Below are 18,371 nucleotides of genomic sequence, written 5' to 3'. Positions count from 1 at the left end.
TAAAGACCTGGATTCAAATCTACTAATGACATATACAACCTGTGTGACCACAAGTTATTTAGTCTCCTAATATTCCCAGTCAACTCTTTAAGTTGTCTGTAAGTTACAGACAACACACCATTCTGTATTGATTCTGTATTGATGGAAGGAGTTTCCACACCATTAAGTTCCCCCACATTGACAAAATCACAGGCTCCCCACTCCTTCCCACTCACTACTTTCCACAGAGAACCTGGTTAAGGTGGGAGTTGAACTGTGGTTCAGTGGAAAAAAAAAATTTTTTTTTGTACTTACTTCAAGGATTCATGATTCCATAAAGATGGGTCTTACTCCATCAAAGCAGAAAACATTCCCTATCTGGGATGTTTCTGACAATCTTCATAAGATCATAGACTTAGAGTTAGACAAGACCTTACAGACCAAGTCCAACTTCCTTGTTTTACAGATGAGGACACTGAGTCACAGAAAGGTTAAGTGACTTGTCCAGGGACACCCAGGAGGAGTTTTCATTTGAATCCTGATCATCCTGGCTCTAAGTTGTGTTCCCTATCCACTAACTCAGCAAATTGTGCTCAGTTGTCTAACAATGAGCCACAGCAATTTTAATTGGGCTGATCCTTAAACTATAGACCCATAGTTTACAATCAAGTTTACAAGGCTTTATGCTAAAGCCTTTCCAGCTTGGTAGGACCTTCCAGGACTTGGTCTCTGCTGGAATAGACTTTAAGAATCAAAGGTTATCTTGATGACCTTGTCAGGAAGCAGAGGACTGCAGCCTTCTCCTAAATGAATAGTCTAACTTTGATGAAACTACCTTCTCTCATCTATTTGAGTCAAGATAATTTGTAAAACTAACTATAGCACAGATAACTGTTCAGGGCCAGATCTGAGGGGTGCTTCTGCATCTCCTCAGGATGGTGAGAAATGTAACTGACAGGAATAGAAATCACATTCACCCAAGCTTCATCCTACAAAGTACTACAGCTTCCTGCTATCTAAGGTCTGGAAACCAGTTTCTATATCTCCCAATCAATCATCATGAAGGTATAAAGCAATGATGGACATGTCCCATGGCCTTGTATGGAGGTTTATCCTATGGAAGAAGCTCAGAGTGCCCTCTTGCAAAGGCAAGTGACTTACAGCAGGGAGAGCAAAGAAGGAGACTCCAATGAGAGTGAAAGTAGCAGCCAACAGTCGTCCGTTCCACGTCTGGGGGTACTTATCACCATACCCAATGGTAGTCAAAGTAATCTGGAACAACAAGGATCAGGCACTCAAACTTGTTTCTACAGGGCTATTTGCTAAACATGATATCAAATTAAGAACAGGAAAATTTTCCCAGCAGATATGACTTGCATGAACTGACACAGAGGAAAGTGAGCAGAGCTTGGGAGAACAAGATATATAATAAAAACAACAACGTAAAGCAAACAACTTTGATCAGCCAAGACTTGAAAGGACTCATGATAAAATATGCTGTCCCTCTTAACAGAGAGGCAATGTATTCAAAGTGCAGAATGAGACGTGTTTCTGGACCCTGATAACATGGAATTGGTTTTGGTTGACTAGGCATATATATTACAAAGATTATTTTTCTTTTTTTTTCCAATGGGTAGGAAGGGTAGAAGGATACAAAGGTCCCTCCCACTCCAAGGTGGGGTAGAGCAGTGCTCTAAATTTTGTTTTCATTTTTCATGAAAGGACCTATATGGAGCATTGGGCCTAGAGTTAGGAAAAGAGGAGTTCAAATCCAGCCTCAGGCACTTAATAACTGTGTGACTCTGGGCAAGTCACTTAACTTCTGTTTGTCTCAGTTTCCGCAACTATAAATGAGGATAATAATGACACCTACCCCACAAAGTTGTTATGAGGATTAAATGAGATAATATTTGTAAATCACTCAATGAGATTTGCAGCTTCATATACAATCCTCTCCTCTTCTATACTGCACATAGAAATATTAGTTTCATTTGGTGTTTGCTCAGTTCATATTTTTAAAAATAAAATGGGAAAAAAGAATTTCTCAGTAACACAAACACCTGCTCTTGTTTCACATTAAAAAAAAAAAAACACACCAAATATTCAAACAGGGTCTCATTGAAAGCACACCAACCTTCCAGATTACAGAAAGGAACTCAAATTGTTTAGATGCCCTAGGCATCTGTCCCCATAGGATAGAAGCACACACACACATCACACACACACACACACACACACGCACACACACACCTTAAAACTGTGGCATACAATGAGATAGGAAAGAGAGGATGTCAGAAAGTCTGCAGAGCCCCCAGTCATGCAATGAGCATCACTGATGTTCTCTTCCAGCCTCTGCAACAATCACACTGAATGTTTTCTAAAAATGCCATCCATCTTCCCTACATGGCCCATCAGGCAAATGAATTATAAATGAATCCATCTCATTTCACACCTGAGAGAACAGAGAGGCAGCATCAACAACTGCACTTTCAAATTAAGTTTGGGTGCTTTTATCTGAAGAATTTGCAACTAAGGCTACGTCTATATATGACCAACTCAATCTCTGGGGTGTGTGCGTGTATGTGCATATGTGTGTGTACATACACACAGATGGGCTAATAGGCAGCTGGTGGAATACCACTGAATTTAGATTCAGGAAGACCTGAGTTCAGATTCTGAATGAGATACCAGCTATGTCACCTGGGGTCACTTTACCTCTCGACCTCCATTTCCTCACCTATAAAATAGGGATAACAGCACTTACCTTGCAGGGTTGTTGTGAAAATCAAATGAGATAACAGAGGTATAATATTTTATAGTCCTTACAATGCTATATAAGGGCTAGCTATTATTATTAATCACCACAGAAACTTTTTCCAAACCTTTTCATCGCTCCTCAAGTGTCCCATAGCTTCCACTCCCTTCACCCCCACACCAAAGAACTTTGCCTTATTTCACCCCCAAAATCGAAGCTATTTAGTGAGAGCTTCCTCCATCTTCTTCTCATCTCACATCACACAGATGCCTTTTGCTACTATCTTCTCCTGCACCTTTCTTTCACAGGAAGATGTGGCCTTTCTCCTTGCCAAGTCAACCTCTTCTATGCTCATAAGTGATTCCATCTTCTCTAGCAGATTGATCCCACTAGCATCCCCATTCTCACTAATCTTCAATGTCACCCTAATTGATGCTTCTGCCCTGCTACAAACATGCCCGTACCTCCCCAATTCTCAACAAAAAACCCCTCACTTGATCCATCTATCCCTACTGGCAGTCATCTTACATATGTGTGTGTGAGTATGCATGTGTATCCTCCCTTTCATGGCCAGATTTGAGGGGGGTCATCTACATAGGTACTTCCATTTCCTTCCTTCTCACTCTTGTCTTCTCTGCAGTCTAGCTTCTGACTTAATCATTTAACTAAAACAATTCCTAACGAAGTTACCAACAATCTCGTAGGTGGTGAATCTAATAGCCGTTTTTCAGTCCTTATCCTTCTTGATCTCTCTGTAGCCTCTGACACTGCCAATTGGATTTGTCAATCTTTCTTCACTTTTCTAATTTCTTCTCTCTACATTTTTGTGAAACTGTTCTCTCCTGGCTCTTCTCCTGTCAGACCATTCCTTTTCAGTCTCCCTTGCTGGATCTTCATCCTGGTCAGACTTGCCCTGAGGCCCTGTCCTGAGCCCCATCTCTTCTTCCTCTATACTATTTCACTTGGTGATTATCAGTTGCCTTGAGTTCAATTACTATGACTGGGCTGTTGATTCTAAGTTCTATTTGTCCATCCCTAACTCCTCTCCTAATCTCCTTTCTCACATCTGACATCCAGTAGAGTGTTTTAAGGTTTACAGAGTACTTTCCATAGGTTATCTCATTTAATCAACAACCCTAGGAGGAAGGTATTATTACTATCCCCATTTGATAGATAAGGAAACTGAGGTTAAATGATGTCTAAGGTAGGATTTGAAACCAGTTCTTCTGTTTCCAAGTCCATCACTTTATTCACTGCACCTCATAGCTGCACTGACACAGTTAAGTTCGATGTGAGGTCACTGGAGAAAGAAGAAATCACTAATCACCAGGGAATCAGAGAAAGCTTTGATTAGGAAGAGGTACCCAGCCCTGGTAAAGTGAACTTGGACAGATGATGAGGAATCTGAGAGGCAGAGAAGAGGAGACAGATGGTACCTTCCAAGTGGAATCTATGGCCTAGAATTAATGCTCTGTCTTGGTATGACACACATCCCCTGCCTTCAGGGAGGCTGATTAGGAGAGGCAGAGGAAATACGTAAAAAGTAACTTTCAATACAAAATAACAGGATCTAACATTGCTCAAACAATAAGTGCTGCAGGAATTCTCAAGAAGAAAAGATTATTGGGACAGCTAGATGGCACAGTAGTTAGAATGTTGACCCTAGAGTCAGGAGGTCCAGAGTTCAAATCCAACCTCAGAACTTACTAGCTGTGTGACTGTGAGCAAGTCACTTAACTCCCCCCTCAACCATTGCCTCCAAAAAAAGATAAAAGAACAAAATATCATTTTACGCTGAGGGCAGTCAGGAAAACTTCACAAAAGAGTGTGATTTAATTAGACTTTAAAGAAGTAGGACTTAGATAAGTATGAAAAAATGCATTCAGAGAAGGAGTGAGCATATTTATGATGGGACAGAGCACAAAGAATAAGCCAGTTTGATGGAGGCTAAAAAATATCATGGGAATATAGTGATCAATTATATTTGAAAGGTAAGTTGGGGAGGCGGAGCCAAGATGGCGTAGTAGAAAGACGCACATACACATAGCTCCGAACCCACAACCCATAGAACAACTACAAAGAAGTAACTCACGGCGAATTCTGCACCCAGAGGCCACAGAACATTGGAGCGAGGGAGATTTCTGTTCCGGAGAGACCTGCAAACCTCTCCTAAAAGGTCCTTCGTGCTGCGGACTGGGCGCCGGGACTGGGAGCTGAGTACAGCCCTGACGTGGCTGCGGCACCGAGAGGAACAGATCCGAGTGGGCTTCAGGGACGGGATCTCCAGCGGCCGCACAAGTACCTCCACCCACAGGTGATGGGGGTCAGTGAGAGAGTCCCTTTGGCCGGTCGAGGGGGGAGTGGGGTGCCCCCATGGCTCGGGCCCCCTCGGGAGACAGAAGCTGAGGGACAGCGGCAGACCAGGGCTCTCCAAGCAGGCAGGAGCCTGGATCCATTGTTGAAGGTCTGTGCATAAACTCCCTGAGGGAACTGAGCCTGAGAGGCAGCCCTGCCCTCACCTGAGCATCTGAATTTAATCTCACACTGAATAGCAGCCCTGCCCCCGCCCAAAGCCCTGAGGCTGGAAGCAGCATTTGAATCTCAGACCCCAAACACTGGCTGGGAGGATCAGGAGGTGAGGTGGGTGTGAGGAAAATATTCAGAGGTCAAGTCACTGGCTGGGAAAATGCCCAGAAAAGGGAAAAGAAATAAGACTATAGAAGGTTACTTTCTTGGTGAACAGGCATTTCCTCCCTTCCTTTCTGATGAGGAAGAACAATGCTTACCATCAGGCAAAGACACAGAAATCAAGGCTTCTGTGTCCCAGCCCACTCAATGGGCTCAGGCCATGGAAGAGCTTAAAAAGAATTTTGAAAATCAAGTTAGAGAGGTGGAGGAAAAGCTGGGAAGAGAAATGAGAGACATGAAGTCAAAGCATGAACAGCAAATCAGCTCCCTGCTAAAGGAGACCCAAAAAAATGTTGAAGAAAATAACACCTTGAAAACTAGCCTAACTCAATTGGCAAAAGAGGTTCAAAAAGCCAATGAGGAGAAGAATGCTTTCAAAAGCAGAATTAGCCAAATGGAAAAGGAGATTCAAAAGCTCACTGAAGAAAATAGTTCTTTCAAAATTAGAATGGCACAGATGGAGGCTAAGGACTTTATGAGAAAGCAAGAAATCACAGAACAAAGCCAGAGGAATGGAAAAATGGAAGATAATGTGAAATATCTCATTGGAAAAACAACTGACCTTGAAAATAGATCCAGGAGAGACAATTTAAAAATTATGGGACTACCTGAAAGCCATGATCAAAAGAAGAGCCTAGACATCATCTTTCATGAAATTATCAATGAAAACTGCCCTGAGATTCTAGAACCAGAGGGCAAAATAAATATTCAAGGAATCCACAGAACACCGCCTGAAAGAGATCCAAAAAGAGAAACTCCTAGGAACATTGTGGCCAAATTCCAGAACTCCCAGGTGAAAGAGAAAATATTGCAAGCAGCTAGAAAGAAACAATTCAAGTATTGTGGAAATACAATCAGGATAACACAAGATCTAGCAGCTTCTACATTAAGGGATCGAAGGGCATGGAATAGGATATTCCAGAAGTCAAAGGAACTAGGACTAAAACCAAGAATCACCTACCCAGCAAAACTGAGTATAATACTTCAGGGGAAAAATTGGTCTTTCAATGAAATAGAGGATTTTCAAGCATTCTTGATGAAAAGACCAGAGCTGAAAAGAAAATTTGACTTCCAAACACAAGAATGAAGAGAACCATGAAAAGGTGAACAGCAAAGAGAAGTCATAAGGGACTTACTAAAGTTGAACTGTTTACATTCCTACATGGAAAGACAATATTTGTAACTCTTGAAACATTTCAGTATCTGGGTACCGGGTGGGATTACACACACACACATGCACACACGCACACACACATAGAGACAGAGTGCACAGAGTGAATTGAAGAGGATGGGATCATATCTTAAAAAAAAATGAAATCAAGCAGTGAGAGAGAAAGATATTGGGAGGAGAAAGGGAGAATTGAAGGGGGCAAATTATCTCTCATAAAAGAGGCAAGCAAAAGACTCATTAGTGGAGGGATAAAGAGGGGAGGTGAGAGAAAAACATGAAGTCTACTCTCATCACATTCCACTAAAGGAAAGAATAAAATGCCTACTCATTTTGGTATGAAAACCTATCTTACAATACAGGAAAGTGGAGGATAAGGGGATAAGCAGAGTGGGGGGGGATGATAGAAGGGAGGGCATGGGGAGGAGAGTGCAATTTGAGGTCAACACTCATGGGGAGGGATAGGATCAAAAGAGAATAGAAGTAATGGGGGACAGGATAGGATGGAGGGAAATATAGTTAGTCCTATACAACACAACTATTATGGAAGTCATTTGCAAAACTACACAGATTTGGCCTATATTGAATTGCTTGCCTTCCAAAGGGAAGGGGTGGAGAGGGAGGGAGCTAAAGAAGTTGGAACTCAAAGTGTTAGGATCAACTGTAATGTTCTTACCACTAGGAAATAAGAAATACAGGTAAAGGGGTATAGAAAGCTATCTGGCCCTACAGGACAAAAGAGAAGACAGAGACAAGGGCAGAGAGGGATGATAGAAGAGAGAGCAGATTGGTCATAGGGGCAATTAGAATGCTTGGCGTTTGGGGGGGGAGGGGAGAAAAGGGGAGAAAATTTGTAACCCAAAATTTTGTGAAAATGAAAGGTAAGTTGGGGCAAAATTGAGGAGAGCCTTGAATGTGAAGAGGTTTATTCAAAGGATGAGCAGCTATTTACACACAAGGTGGCAGTACAGTCTGATGGATAGATCATGACACACCTGGATATCTAGCATAACAAGATTTCCAGCTAAACCACTGGTCAGGAAGCCCTAGGCCTCAGTTTCCCAATATATTCAGTGGGCACACTGAGACCAACCTATCTCTCATATAAAGTTATTCCATAAATGATATGATATTACAAATGTGAAAGTAAACATGGTTGCTGCCATACCAGTAAAGTAGGAACATCAGAAAACCCAGTGGTCCAGCCTGGGAGATGGGTACAGCTATGATCCTGTGACCAATGCACTTGAAGTGGTTGCATTATTCAGATTTGCACCACATATTTCCATTGCGCTGGAACTAATGACTATATTTTACATAATTATAACTTCAAGTGGTAAAATTCAAAAACCACCAAGCACTTTAGGTAAGTTTTATTTGGGGGGCAGGGAGTGGGAAACACATTGCTTTTTTTCTCCTGACTTTTACAGGGCTTAGAGTTGGTGCTCTTGGTACATTTGAGACCAAGCACTAAAAACAACTTGTTTCCCTCAGTTTTCCAGCTTTTCAAATATATCAAATAGCTGTAGCTACTAGGATTTAGTAATAAACTCTTTTATCTCTTTCAACGAATGATTTCACATCTATCATCTCCAGAGATTATAGAATGAGATCTGGAAGAAAGTCAACAACCATCTCTGACACTACATTGCCTCTTATTTGGACATCACATCCTCTGACCAATCTCTGCCCAAAGTGACCTCTTACTCCTCTGAAGTCCCTCAATCCAATACCCTTTCTGTAGCACTGATTACATCTTGCCTTATACTGTTATTGGATATGTCCATGTCTTATCATTCCTACCTATGAGGCTATGCACTTCCTGAAGGCAAGAAATGTGTTGTTAATCTTGGGAACCCACACCGTGCCCAGCTCAATGAGGACATTCAATAAATGTTTACTGAATTCAATTAAAATTGCAATGAACTCCATGGGCTAGGTTTTAATATTCTCCTCTAGGGGTGGCAAAACTAATGAATAAAGAGTTTAGATGATCTAGGGTCAAACAGCTAGCCACTGGTGGAGTCAGGATTAAAACCCAGGTCTCCTGATTCCTGAGTCCATTTCTGGTTTTGTCAGAACTCTCTGCCAGCACCAGTGCCACCACTCCATGGATTCCCATCACTGAGAATGCCTTCCAAAGAGTCCTCTGTCCTCTACTTCAGGATAGGAATAGACTTTGTTAGTGTTTTTGGTACTGGATCTGGAATTTCAATGGGGTGGGGAACTTTTTTCCCTTATATAGAGCAGGGTTTGTTTTTCAGCTTAGTCTCAGAGTTGCCTGAGGCACTAAGAGGTTAAATGACTTATCATAAGATCATAGATTTAAAATTGGAAGGAATCTTAGAGGTCATTGAGTCAGATCCCCTCATTTTACAAACTAGAAAACTGAGGCTAACTTAGAGTTTAAGGCACACAGCCAGCATATTTCAGAGGTGTGATTTCCACCCAGGTCTTACTGACTCTGAGGCTGACCACTCTGCCAAGCTGCCTTTCAAGAAACACATGGTAAAACCTAGATCAAATTGGTTGCCTTCTCAATGAGGGAAATGGGGAGGAAGGGAGAGAATTCAGAACTCAGTTGAAATGTTGAAAATGGTTTTTACATGTAATTGAGGGGAAAATAAAATACTCAACTAAAAAAAAAAAGAAATACATGGGGGGAAATGAAGCCAATAGTAGAAGAAGTGAACAAAATACTTGTTTAAATTTCAAATATATTTGCTTAGGTCATCTCTGACACCTTAAGTTAACCATCCCTTCCCTCCAAAAGCGAAGGATCTCCTCAGAAATTTTGGAAGTGGCAGCTCAGCATTAGAGACTGGGCTTATAGGAAAAATCAAATTAATTAGCTGCTTATAGCCTCAATGGGAAGGAGAGTGAATAGGGGAAAAAAACATATACTTTGGTCACCTTGTACTAATTGCTTGGAAAAGATTGCAAAAAACCTTGTTAGAGGCAGCCTGATCAACAATCTAATGAGTTCTTGAAAAGACAGTAAGGTTATATAAGAATGAGACAACAAATAGGATAACTGAGCTCAAGGGGGGTGGAGCCAAGATGGCAGAGTAAAAGCCTCTACTTTCTAGAGCGTTGCCCCCAAACCCAGCAAAATACCTGTAAAAAATGGCTCTAAACAAATTCTGGGGCTGCAGAATCCACAGAATGACAGAGAGAAGGAAATCTTCAGGCCAATACAACCTGGAAGGTCGCCAAGAAGTATCTATCGCACCATGCAGGGGTCAGGGTGCAGACCAGCATGGGCTGCACAGGCACAGATAAGACCTGAGCAGGCCTTGGGGAGACTGAATCTCTCACACCTGTGGCAGTTTCCAGACTTCAGGACCCCAAAACACCAAGGAAAAATTGGAAGGTCAGTGGAAAAAGCCTGTGGCACCAGTGTGGGAAAGTGGAGTGGTCAGGCCCCAGCCCCAGGGCAGCTGAGAGGGAAGGGGCTGAGGAACCCACAGCAGTCACATCAGCAGCAGCAGAGGCAGAGACAGCAGCTGTTTCTGGAGCTCTAGGTCCACAGATGTGGGGGAATTGAGCAGCTGACAGTACACCCCCTACCCCCACTGGAAGCAGAGCTCTACCTTGACAAAGAGCTCAAATGTCAAGTAAAAGTCAAGTAAACATTTATTGACAAAGAGCTCAGAAGTCGAGTAAATGTCTGGGGAAATGAGCAAAAACTGCTAAAAGAATCAGACTAGAGAATCTTACCTTGGTGACAAGGAAGACCAAAACATGCAAACAGAAGACAACAAAGTCAAAGCTCCTCCATCCAAAGCCTCTAAGAAAAATACGAATTGCTCTCAGGCCATAGAAAAACTCAAAAAGGATTTTGAAAATCAAGTAAGAGAAGTAGAGCAAAAATTGGGAAGAGAAATGAGAGTGATGCAATAAAATTATGAAAAATGAGTCAACTTCACACTAAAGGAGATCCAAAAAACTGCTGAAGAAAATAACACTATAAAAAATACACTAACCCAAATGAAAAAAGAGATCCAAAAAAACAATGAAGAGAAGAATGCCCTAAAAAGCAGAATTAGCCAGATGGAAAAGGAGGTCCAAAGGCTCACTGAAGAAAAAAATTCTTTAAAGATTAGAATGGAATAGATGGAAGCTAATGACTTAATGAAAAATCAAGAAGTTATAAAACAAAACCAAAGGAATGAAAAAATAGCAGACAATGTGAAGTATCTCATTGGAAAAACGACTGACCTGGAAAACAGATCCAAGATAGATAATTTAAAAATTATGGGACCACTTGAAAGACATGCTCAAAAAAAGAGCCTAGACATCATCTTTCAAGAAATTATCAAGGAGGGAAGAGCCAAGATGGCGGAGTAGAAAGACACACATATGCTAGCTCTGAACCCACAACCCATAAAATACCTGTAAAGAAGAACTCCCAACAATTTCTGGAGCAGCAGAAGCCAAAGGACAACGGAGTGGAGGAGATTTCTGTTCCAGAGAGACGTGAAAAACCAACACCAAGGGTCCGTCGCACACTGGACCCAGAGCAGAGCCCAGCCCTGCCTTGGCCACGGCACCTGAGGGGAGCAGATCCGAGCAGCCTTCAGGGACAGAATCTCCAGCAGCCGTGCAGGTCCCTCCACCCACAGGTGCCAAAGATCAGTGAGAAAGTCTTTTTGGCTCACTGAGAGGGGAGGGGGGTGTCCCTATGACTCAAGCCCCCTCGGGAGGCAGCAGCAGAGGCTGCAGCAGACAGGGGCTCCCAAAGCAGGCAGGAGCCTGGATCCATTGTTGAAGGTCTCTGCATAAACCCCCTGAGGGAACTAAGCTCTGTGAGGTGGCCCTGCCCCCACCTGAGCTCCTAAACTTAATCTCACACTGATTAGCAGCCCCGCCCTTGCCGAAAGCCCTGAGGCTGGGGAGCAGCATTTGAATCTCAGCCCCCAAGCACTAGCTGGGCGGATCTGGTGTCGAGGAGGGTGTGGAAAGGAAACTCAGAAGTCAAGTAACTGGCTGGGAAAATGCCCAGAAAAGGGAAAAAAAATAAGACCATAGAAGGTTACTTTCTTGGTGAACAAATATCTGCTCCCATCCTTTTGGATGAGGAAGAACAATGCTTACCATCAGGGAAAGACATAGAATTCAAGGGTTCTGTATCCCAGACATCCAAAATAAATATTCAATGGGCTCAGGCCATGGAAGAGCTCAAAAAGGATTTTGAAAAACAAGTTAGAGAGGTGGAGGAAAAACTGGGAAGACAAATGAGAGACATGCAAGCAAAGCATGAAAACCAGGTCAACACCTTGATAAAGGAGACCCAAAAAATGCTGAAGAAAATAACACCTTGAAAAATAGGCTAACTCAATTGGCAAAAGAGGTTCAAAAAGCCAATGAGGAGAAGAAGGCTTTCAAAAGCAGAATTAGCCAAATGGAAAAGGAGGTTCAAAAGCTCACTGAAGAAAATAGTTCTTTCAAAATTAGAATGGAACAGATGGAGGCTAATGACTTTATGAGAAACCAAGAAATCACAAAACAAAACCAAAAGAATGACAAAATGGAAGATAATGTGAAATATCTCATGGGAAAAACAACTGACCTGGAAAATAGATCCAGGAGAGACAATTTAAAAATTATGGGACTCCCTGAAAGCCATGATCAAAAAAAGAGCCCAGACATCATCTTTCATGAAATTATCAAGGAAAACTGCCCTGAGATTCTAGAACCAGAGGGCAAAATAAGTATTCAAGGAATCCACTGATCACCACCTGAAAGAGATCCAAAAAGAGAAACTTCAAGGAACATTGTGGCCAAATTCCAGAGTTCCCGGGTCAAGGAGAAAATATTGCAAGCAGCTAGAAAGAAACAATTCAAGTACTGTGGAAATACAATCAGGATAACACAAGACCTAGCAGCTTCTACATTAAGGGATAGAAGAGCATGGAATATGATGTTCCAGAAGTCAAAGGAACTAGGACTAAAACCAAGAATCACCTACCCAGCAAAACTGAGTATAATACTTCAGGGGAAAAATTGGTCTTTCAATGAAATAGAGGACTTTCAAGCATTCTTGATGAAAAGACCAGAGCTGAAAAGAAAATTTGACTTTCAAACACAAGAATAAAGAGAAGCATGAAAAGGTAAACAGCAAAGAGAAGTCATAAGGGACTTACTAAAGTTGAACTGTTTACATTCCTATATAGAAAGACAATATTTGCAACTCTTCAAACTTTTCAGTATCTGGGTAGTTGGTGGGATCATACACACACACACACACACACACACACACACACACACACACACACTCACACACATGCAGAGACAGAGAGCACAGAGTGAATGGAATAGGATGGGATCATATCTTAAAAAAATGAAATTAAGCAGTGAGAGAGAAATATATTGGGAGGAGAAAGGGAGAAATGGAATGGGGCAAATTATCTCTCATAAAAGAGGCAAGCAAAAGACTTTTTAGTGGAGGGAAAAAGAGGGGAGGTGAGAGAAAAACATGAAGTTTACTCTCATCACATTCGACTAAGGGAAGGAATAAAATGCACACTCATTTTGGTATGAAAACCTATCTTACAATACAGGAAAGTGGGGGAGAAGGGGATAAGCAGGGTTGGGGGGATGATGGAAGGGAGGGCATGGGGAGGAGGGAGCAATTTGAAGTCAACACTCATGGGGAGGGACAGGATCAAAAGAGATAATAGAAGCAATGGGGGGCAGGATAGGATGGAGGGAAATATAGTGAGTCTTACACAACATGACTATTATGGAAGTCATTTGCAAAACTACACAGATATGGCATATATTGAATTGCTTGCCTTCCCAAAGGGAATGGGTGGGGAGGGAGGGATGAAGAGAAGTTGGAACTCAAAGTTTTAGGAACAACTGTTGAGTACTGTTCTTGCTACTAGGAAATAAGAAATACAGGTAATGGGGTATAGAAAGTTATCTTGCCCTACAGGACAAAAGAGAAGATGGGGTAAGGGAAGGGAGGGATGTTAGAAGAGAGGGCAGATTGGTGATAGTGGTGATTAGAATGTTCGGTGTTTTGGGGTGGGGGAGGGGAGAAATGGGGAGAAAATTTGGAACCCAAAATTTTGTGAAAATGAATGTTAAAAATTAAATTAAAAAAATTTTTTTAAAAAAAGAAATTATCAAACTGCCCTGATATTCTAGAAGCAGAGGGCAAAATAAATATTGAAAGAACATACTGATCATCTCCTGAAACAGATTCCAAAGGAAAACTCTTAAGAATATTGTAGTCAAATTCCAGAGCTCCCAGGTCAAGAAGAAAATATTGCAAGCAGCCAGAAAGAAACAATTCGAGTATTGTGGAAATACAATCAGGATAACACAAGATATAGCAGCTTCTACAGTAAGGGATCACAGGGCTTGGAATATATTCCAGAAGTCAAAGGAACTAGGATCAAAACAAAGAATCACCTTCCCAGCAAAACCGAGTATAATACCTCAGGGGAAAAAAATAGCAATTCAATGAAATAGAGAACTTTCAAGTGTTCTTGATGACAGAGCTGAATAGAAAATTTGATTTTCAAACACAAGAATCAAGAGAAATATGAAAAGGTAAACAGAAAATAGAAATCATAAGGAACTTACTAAAGTTCAACTGTTTACATTCCTACATGGAAAGATAATATTTATAACTCTTGAGACTTTTCTCAGTATTAGGGTAGTTGAAGGGATTATATACACATAGACAGAGGGCACAGGATGAGTTGAATAGGAAGGGATGATATCTAAAAAATAAAATTAAGGGGTGAGAGAGGAATATATTGGGAGGAAAAAGGGAAAAATAGAATGAGGCAAATTATCTCTCACATAAAAGAAGTAAGAAAAAGCTTTTTCAATGGAAGGGAAAAGAGGGGAGAGGGAAAAGTTAAGCTTACTCTCATCACATTTGGCTTAAGGAGGGAATAACATGTATACTCAATTTGTTATGAAACTCTATCTTACACTACACGAAAGTAGGGGAGAAGGGGATAATGGGGGCATAGGGGGATGATAGAAGGGAAGGCAAATGGGAGGAAGGAGTAATTAGAAGTAAATACTTTTGAGGAGGGATAGGGTCAAAGGAGAGAATAGAATAAATGGGGAGAGCAGGGTAGGATGGAGGGAAATAAAGTTAGTTTTCCACAACATGACTTTTATGGAAGTCTTTTGCATAACTACACATGTATAGCACATATCGAATTGCTCACCTTCTCAGTAGGGATGGGGGGGAGGGAAAACGGGAGAGAAGTTGGAACTCAAAGTTTTAAAAATGAATGTTAAAAATTGTATTTACATGCAACTGGGACATAAGATATATAGGCATTGGGGTATTGAAAACTATCTTGTCCTCCAAGAAAATAGAGGAGATGGGTATAGGAGAAGGGAGGGGTGCCATAAAAAGGAGGGCAGATTGGGAGAAGGGATAATCAGAATGCATGCTGTCTTGGGGTGGACAGAGGGGAGAGATGGGGAGAAAATTTGGAACTCAAAATTTTGTGGAAATGAATGTTGAAAACTAAAAATAAATTTACAAAATAACTTCCAAAAAAACCAAATAGGAAAACTGAATGAAAAACACACCACAAACTATTGCAGATCACATGGGACCTTTTGGAACCCAGACTCCTCATCAGTTTAGGATCCTTCTTCATCTTTAGGAAGAGTGAGCTCCATCCACATGGACTACTGTGTTTTCATTTCCTAGGCTTGAGGTACAATACTTACCCTGTTCCTACCAAGGTTTATTTCAATTCAGCTACCACTTGGGCCTAAGTCTACTTTGTCTGACCAGCTCTTTTAAAAATTATAGATCCAAATTTTGATTACATTAAATTGAAAAGTTTTTGCACAAACAAACCCAATGTAAGCAAGATTAGGAGAGAAGCAGAAAACTGGGAAAGAATTTTTGCAACTACTGTCTGTGATAGAGGCCTCATTTCTAAAATACATAGAGAACTGAGTCAAATGTACAAGAATACAAGTCATTCCCCAATTGATAAATGGTCAAAGAATATGAACAGGCAGTTTTCAAAGGAAGAAATTAAAACTATCTATAGACATATGAAAAAATGTTCTAAATCACTATTGATTAGAGAGATGCAAATCAAAACAACTCTGAGATACCACATCACACATATCAGATTGACTAACATGACAAAACAGGATGATGATAAATGTTGGAGAAGATGTGGAAGAGTTGGAACACTGGTATTCATTGTTGGTGGAGCTGTGAGCTGATCCAACCATTCTGCAGAGCAATTTGGAACTATGCCCAAAGGGCAACAAAAAGGTGCATACCCTTTGACCCAGCAATACTGCTCCTAGGACTGTATCCCCAAGATCATAAAAATGGGAAAGGGTCCCACATGTACAAAAATATTTATAGCAGCATTCTTTGTGGTGTCCAAAAACTGGAAATCAAGGGGCTGCCCATCAATTGGGGAATGACTGAATAAATTGTGGCATATGAATGCAATGGAATATTATTATGCTATAAGAAATGATGAAAAGGAAGACTTCAGAGAGTCCTGGAAAGACTTATATGAACTGATGCTGAGTGAAAGGAGAAGAACCAGGAGAACTTTATATATAGCAACAACCACAGTATGCAAGGATATTTTCTGGTAGTCTTAGAACTTCATTGCAATGCAAGGAGTTAAAAAAATTTCCCATGGTCTCTTATGGCAAAATGCCTTCCACATCCAGAGATATGGAATTCAATCGCAGAATATAGCAGATCATTTTCTTTTGTGTTATGTTGTGGTTTGTTTTATGATTTCTCCCATTCATTTTAATTCTTCTATGCAACATGACTAAGGTGAAAATGTATTTAATAGGAATGTATGCAGAGAACCTATACAAAACTGTATGCTGTCTCAGGGAGGGAGTGGAGAGGTAGTGGGGAAGGGGGGAAAGGAGGGGGAAAATCTAAGATACATGGAAGTGATTGTAGAACACTGAAAACAAATAAAATAATTTTAAAAAATTTAAAAAATTATGGATCCAGGAGGTATCAAACTCCAGACCCATAGTCTAAAAATGGCTGACAAAATTCCTAGTAATAAGTAACCACATTAATATGTAATTTGGAAATGTTTATCAAAATGAATAAAAATATGGTACGATATAGATAATATTAATCTGTGGTTTTCTAAGTCAATGTGAGTACTATAGGAATCTGTTTCCATTTGAGCTTGAAACCACTCGGTAACATAGACTAGTCACTGCCTCACCTACAGACACTATCAACAGCAATTACTCAATGAGCAAGGGACAGTTATCATTGCCCACTTTGTGCTAGAGTCAAAAGACTCCAAATCCATCTCCCTCATGTGCTTAATACCTTTATCAAGTCATTTAGCCTCAGTTCTCTTATTTGTAAAATGAGGAGTTGGACTAAAAAGCCTTCAAGGTTCTTTTCAGATCTAAGTCTATCCTCCTCCCCTAATAATCCTTTCCTAGAGTCATAGAACACTGCGGAGTGTTTGTATATCACACAGGAAGTGAAGTCAATTGGTTGATGAGGCAGGAAACCAATAGCCATTCTCAAGAGACCCATCAAGAGCACCTGCCTCTCTTCCACTTGGAAGCTACTGTTTGTCGATAAGAAGATGCAGGGCCCAGGTTTGCCAACTATGTGGCCCAGAGGAGGTTGTGACTGAGAGCTGTGGCTCTGGGGCGTCTGATGATCTGGGGGGGTTGTTCTGATATGTCTGGAATTGTATCCCCCTGTATTTTGTGTCCCAAGCATGTAATGTGCACTCATTAAGGATAAAAAGACATGATGATGATGATGATGATGAGGAGGAGGAGGAGGAGGAGGAGGAGGATGATCTTTGCCTTCAAAGGTCCTGCATTCTACAGGGAGGGGCCAGCAGAGGGAGAACACACACACACACACACACACACACACACACACATATACACAAAGTAAATGCAAGGTAACTTGAAGAGGGGAGACTAATAGCTCGGGGGTAGGGAATAGCAAAGGTACCATGTAGGAGGTGACATTTGAGCTGAGTTGTGCAGGAAGCTGGGGGTTCTAAACAGAGAAGGTGAGAAAAGAATCCAATCTCAGCATGGGAACAGGTTGTGCAGTGGTACCAAGATGGGAGCTGGGGAATAGCCTATAGGCCAGTTTGACTGGTGTATGCAGAATGCATGAAAGAGGATTAATGGGCAATAAACCCAGAAAATAGGCTATAGTCTGGCTGTGGAAAGTTTTAAATGCCCAATAGAAGAGTCTGTATTTGTCCCAGATGCAATAAAGCAAGGAGTGACATGGTCAGACTAGGGTTTTAGGAACATGCTGTATATAGGATGGACGGGCCAATAAGGAAGTTATAATAATAGTCCAGATAAAATGGAGCTGAGGGCCTGAAATGGGGTGGTGGCCATATGACTGGAGAGAAGGGGACAGATTGAGAGGTACAATGGAGATAGAACTGATGAGATTTGGCAACTAACTGGACATACAAGATAAAGGAGAATATGGTATTAAGGATGATTCTGTGGTTTTGGACCCAGGTGGTTAGGAGAATGGCAGTGCCCTATCCGGAAATCAGAAAGTTAGGAAGATGCATGGGTTTGAGGAGAAAGATGATGAGTTCTGCTATGGACATGTTAAGTCTGAGACATCTATGAGACATCCAATTTGAAATGTGCAATAGATAGTTGTTAAGGGGGGACTTAGTTCATGATGGTGACTGATGTGGCTGGAAATCCTCTCTACAAAGATAACTGATCCCTGGAAATTAATTTATTCATCAAAAGTGAACTAATGAAATAGTG

At 41.2% G+C, this 18,371-nt stretch overlaps 1 protein-coding gene across 9 annotated transcripts in view; it reads right to left on the bottom strand.

Moving 5' to 3' along the window:
- KCNQ2 (potassium voltage-gated channel subfamily Q member 2) overlaps nucleotides 1-18,371 on the bottom strand; it is a 168,970-nt gene that overhangs the window by 44,866 nt on the left and 105,733 nt on the right. For all 9 annotated transcript variants that reach the window (XM_072643707.1, XM_072643690.1, XM_072643722.1 and 6 more), the window contains exon 6: nucleotides 1,141-1,251. In XM_072643707.1, coding sequence (XP_072499808.1) covers nucleotides 1,141-1,251 — 111 coding nt within the window. The remainder of the gene's footprint in view (nucleotides 1-1,140; nucleotides 1,252-18,371) is intronic.

Source organism: Notamacropus eugenii, chromosome 1 (assembly GCF_028372415.1).
Source record: "Notamacropus eugenii isolate mMacEug1 chromosome 1, mMacEug1.pri_v2, whole genome shotgun sequence".
In the NCBI taxonomy this organism is placed as follows: domain Eukaryota; kingdom Metazoa; phylum Chordata; class Mammalia; order Diprotodontia; family Macropodidae; genus Notamacropus; species Notamacropus eugenii.
This window is presented reverse-complemented; position numbering and strand designations above follow the sequence as displayed.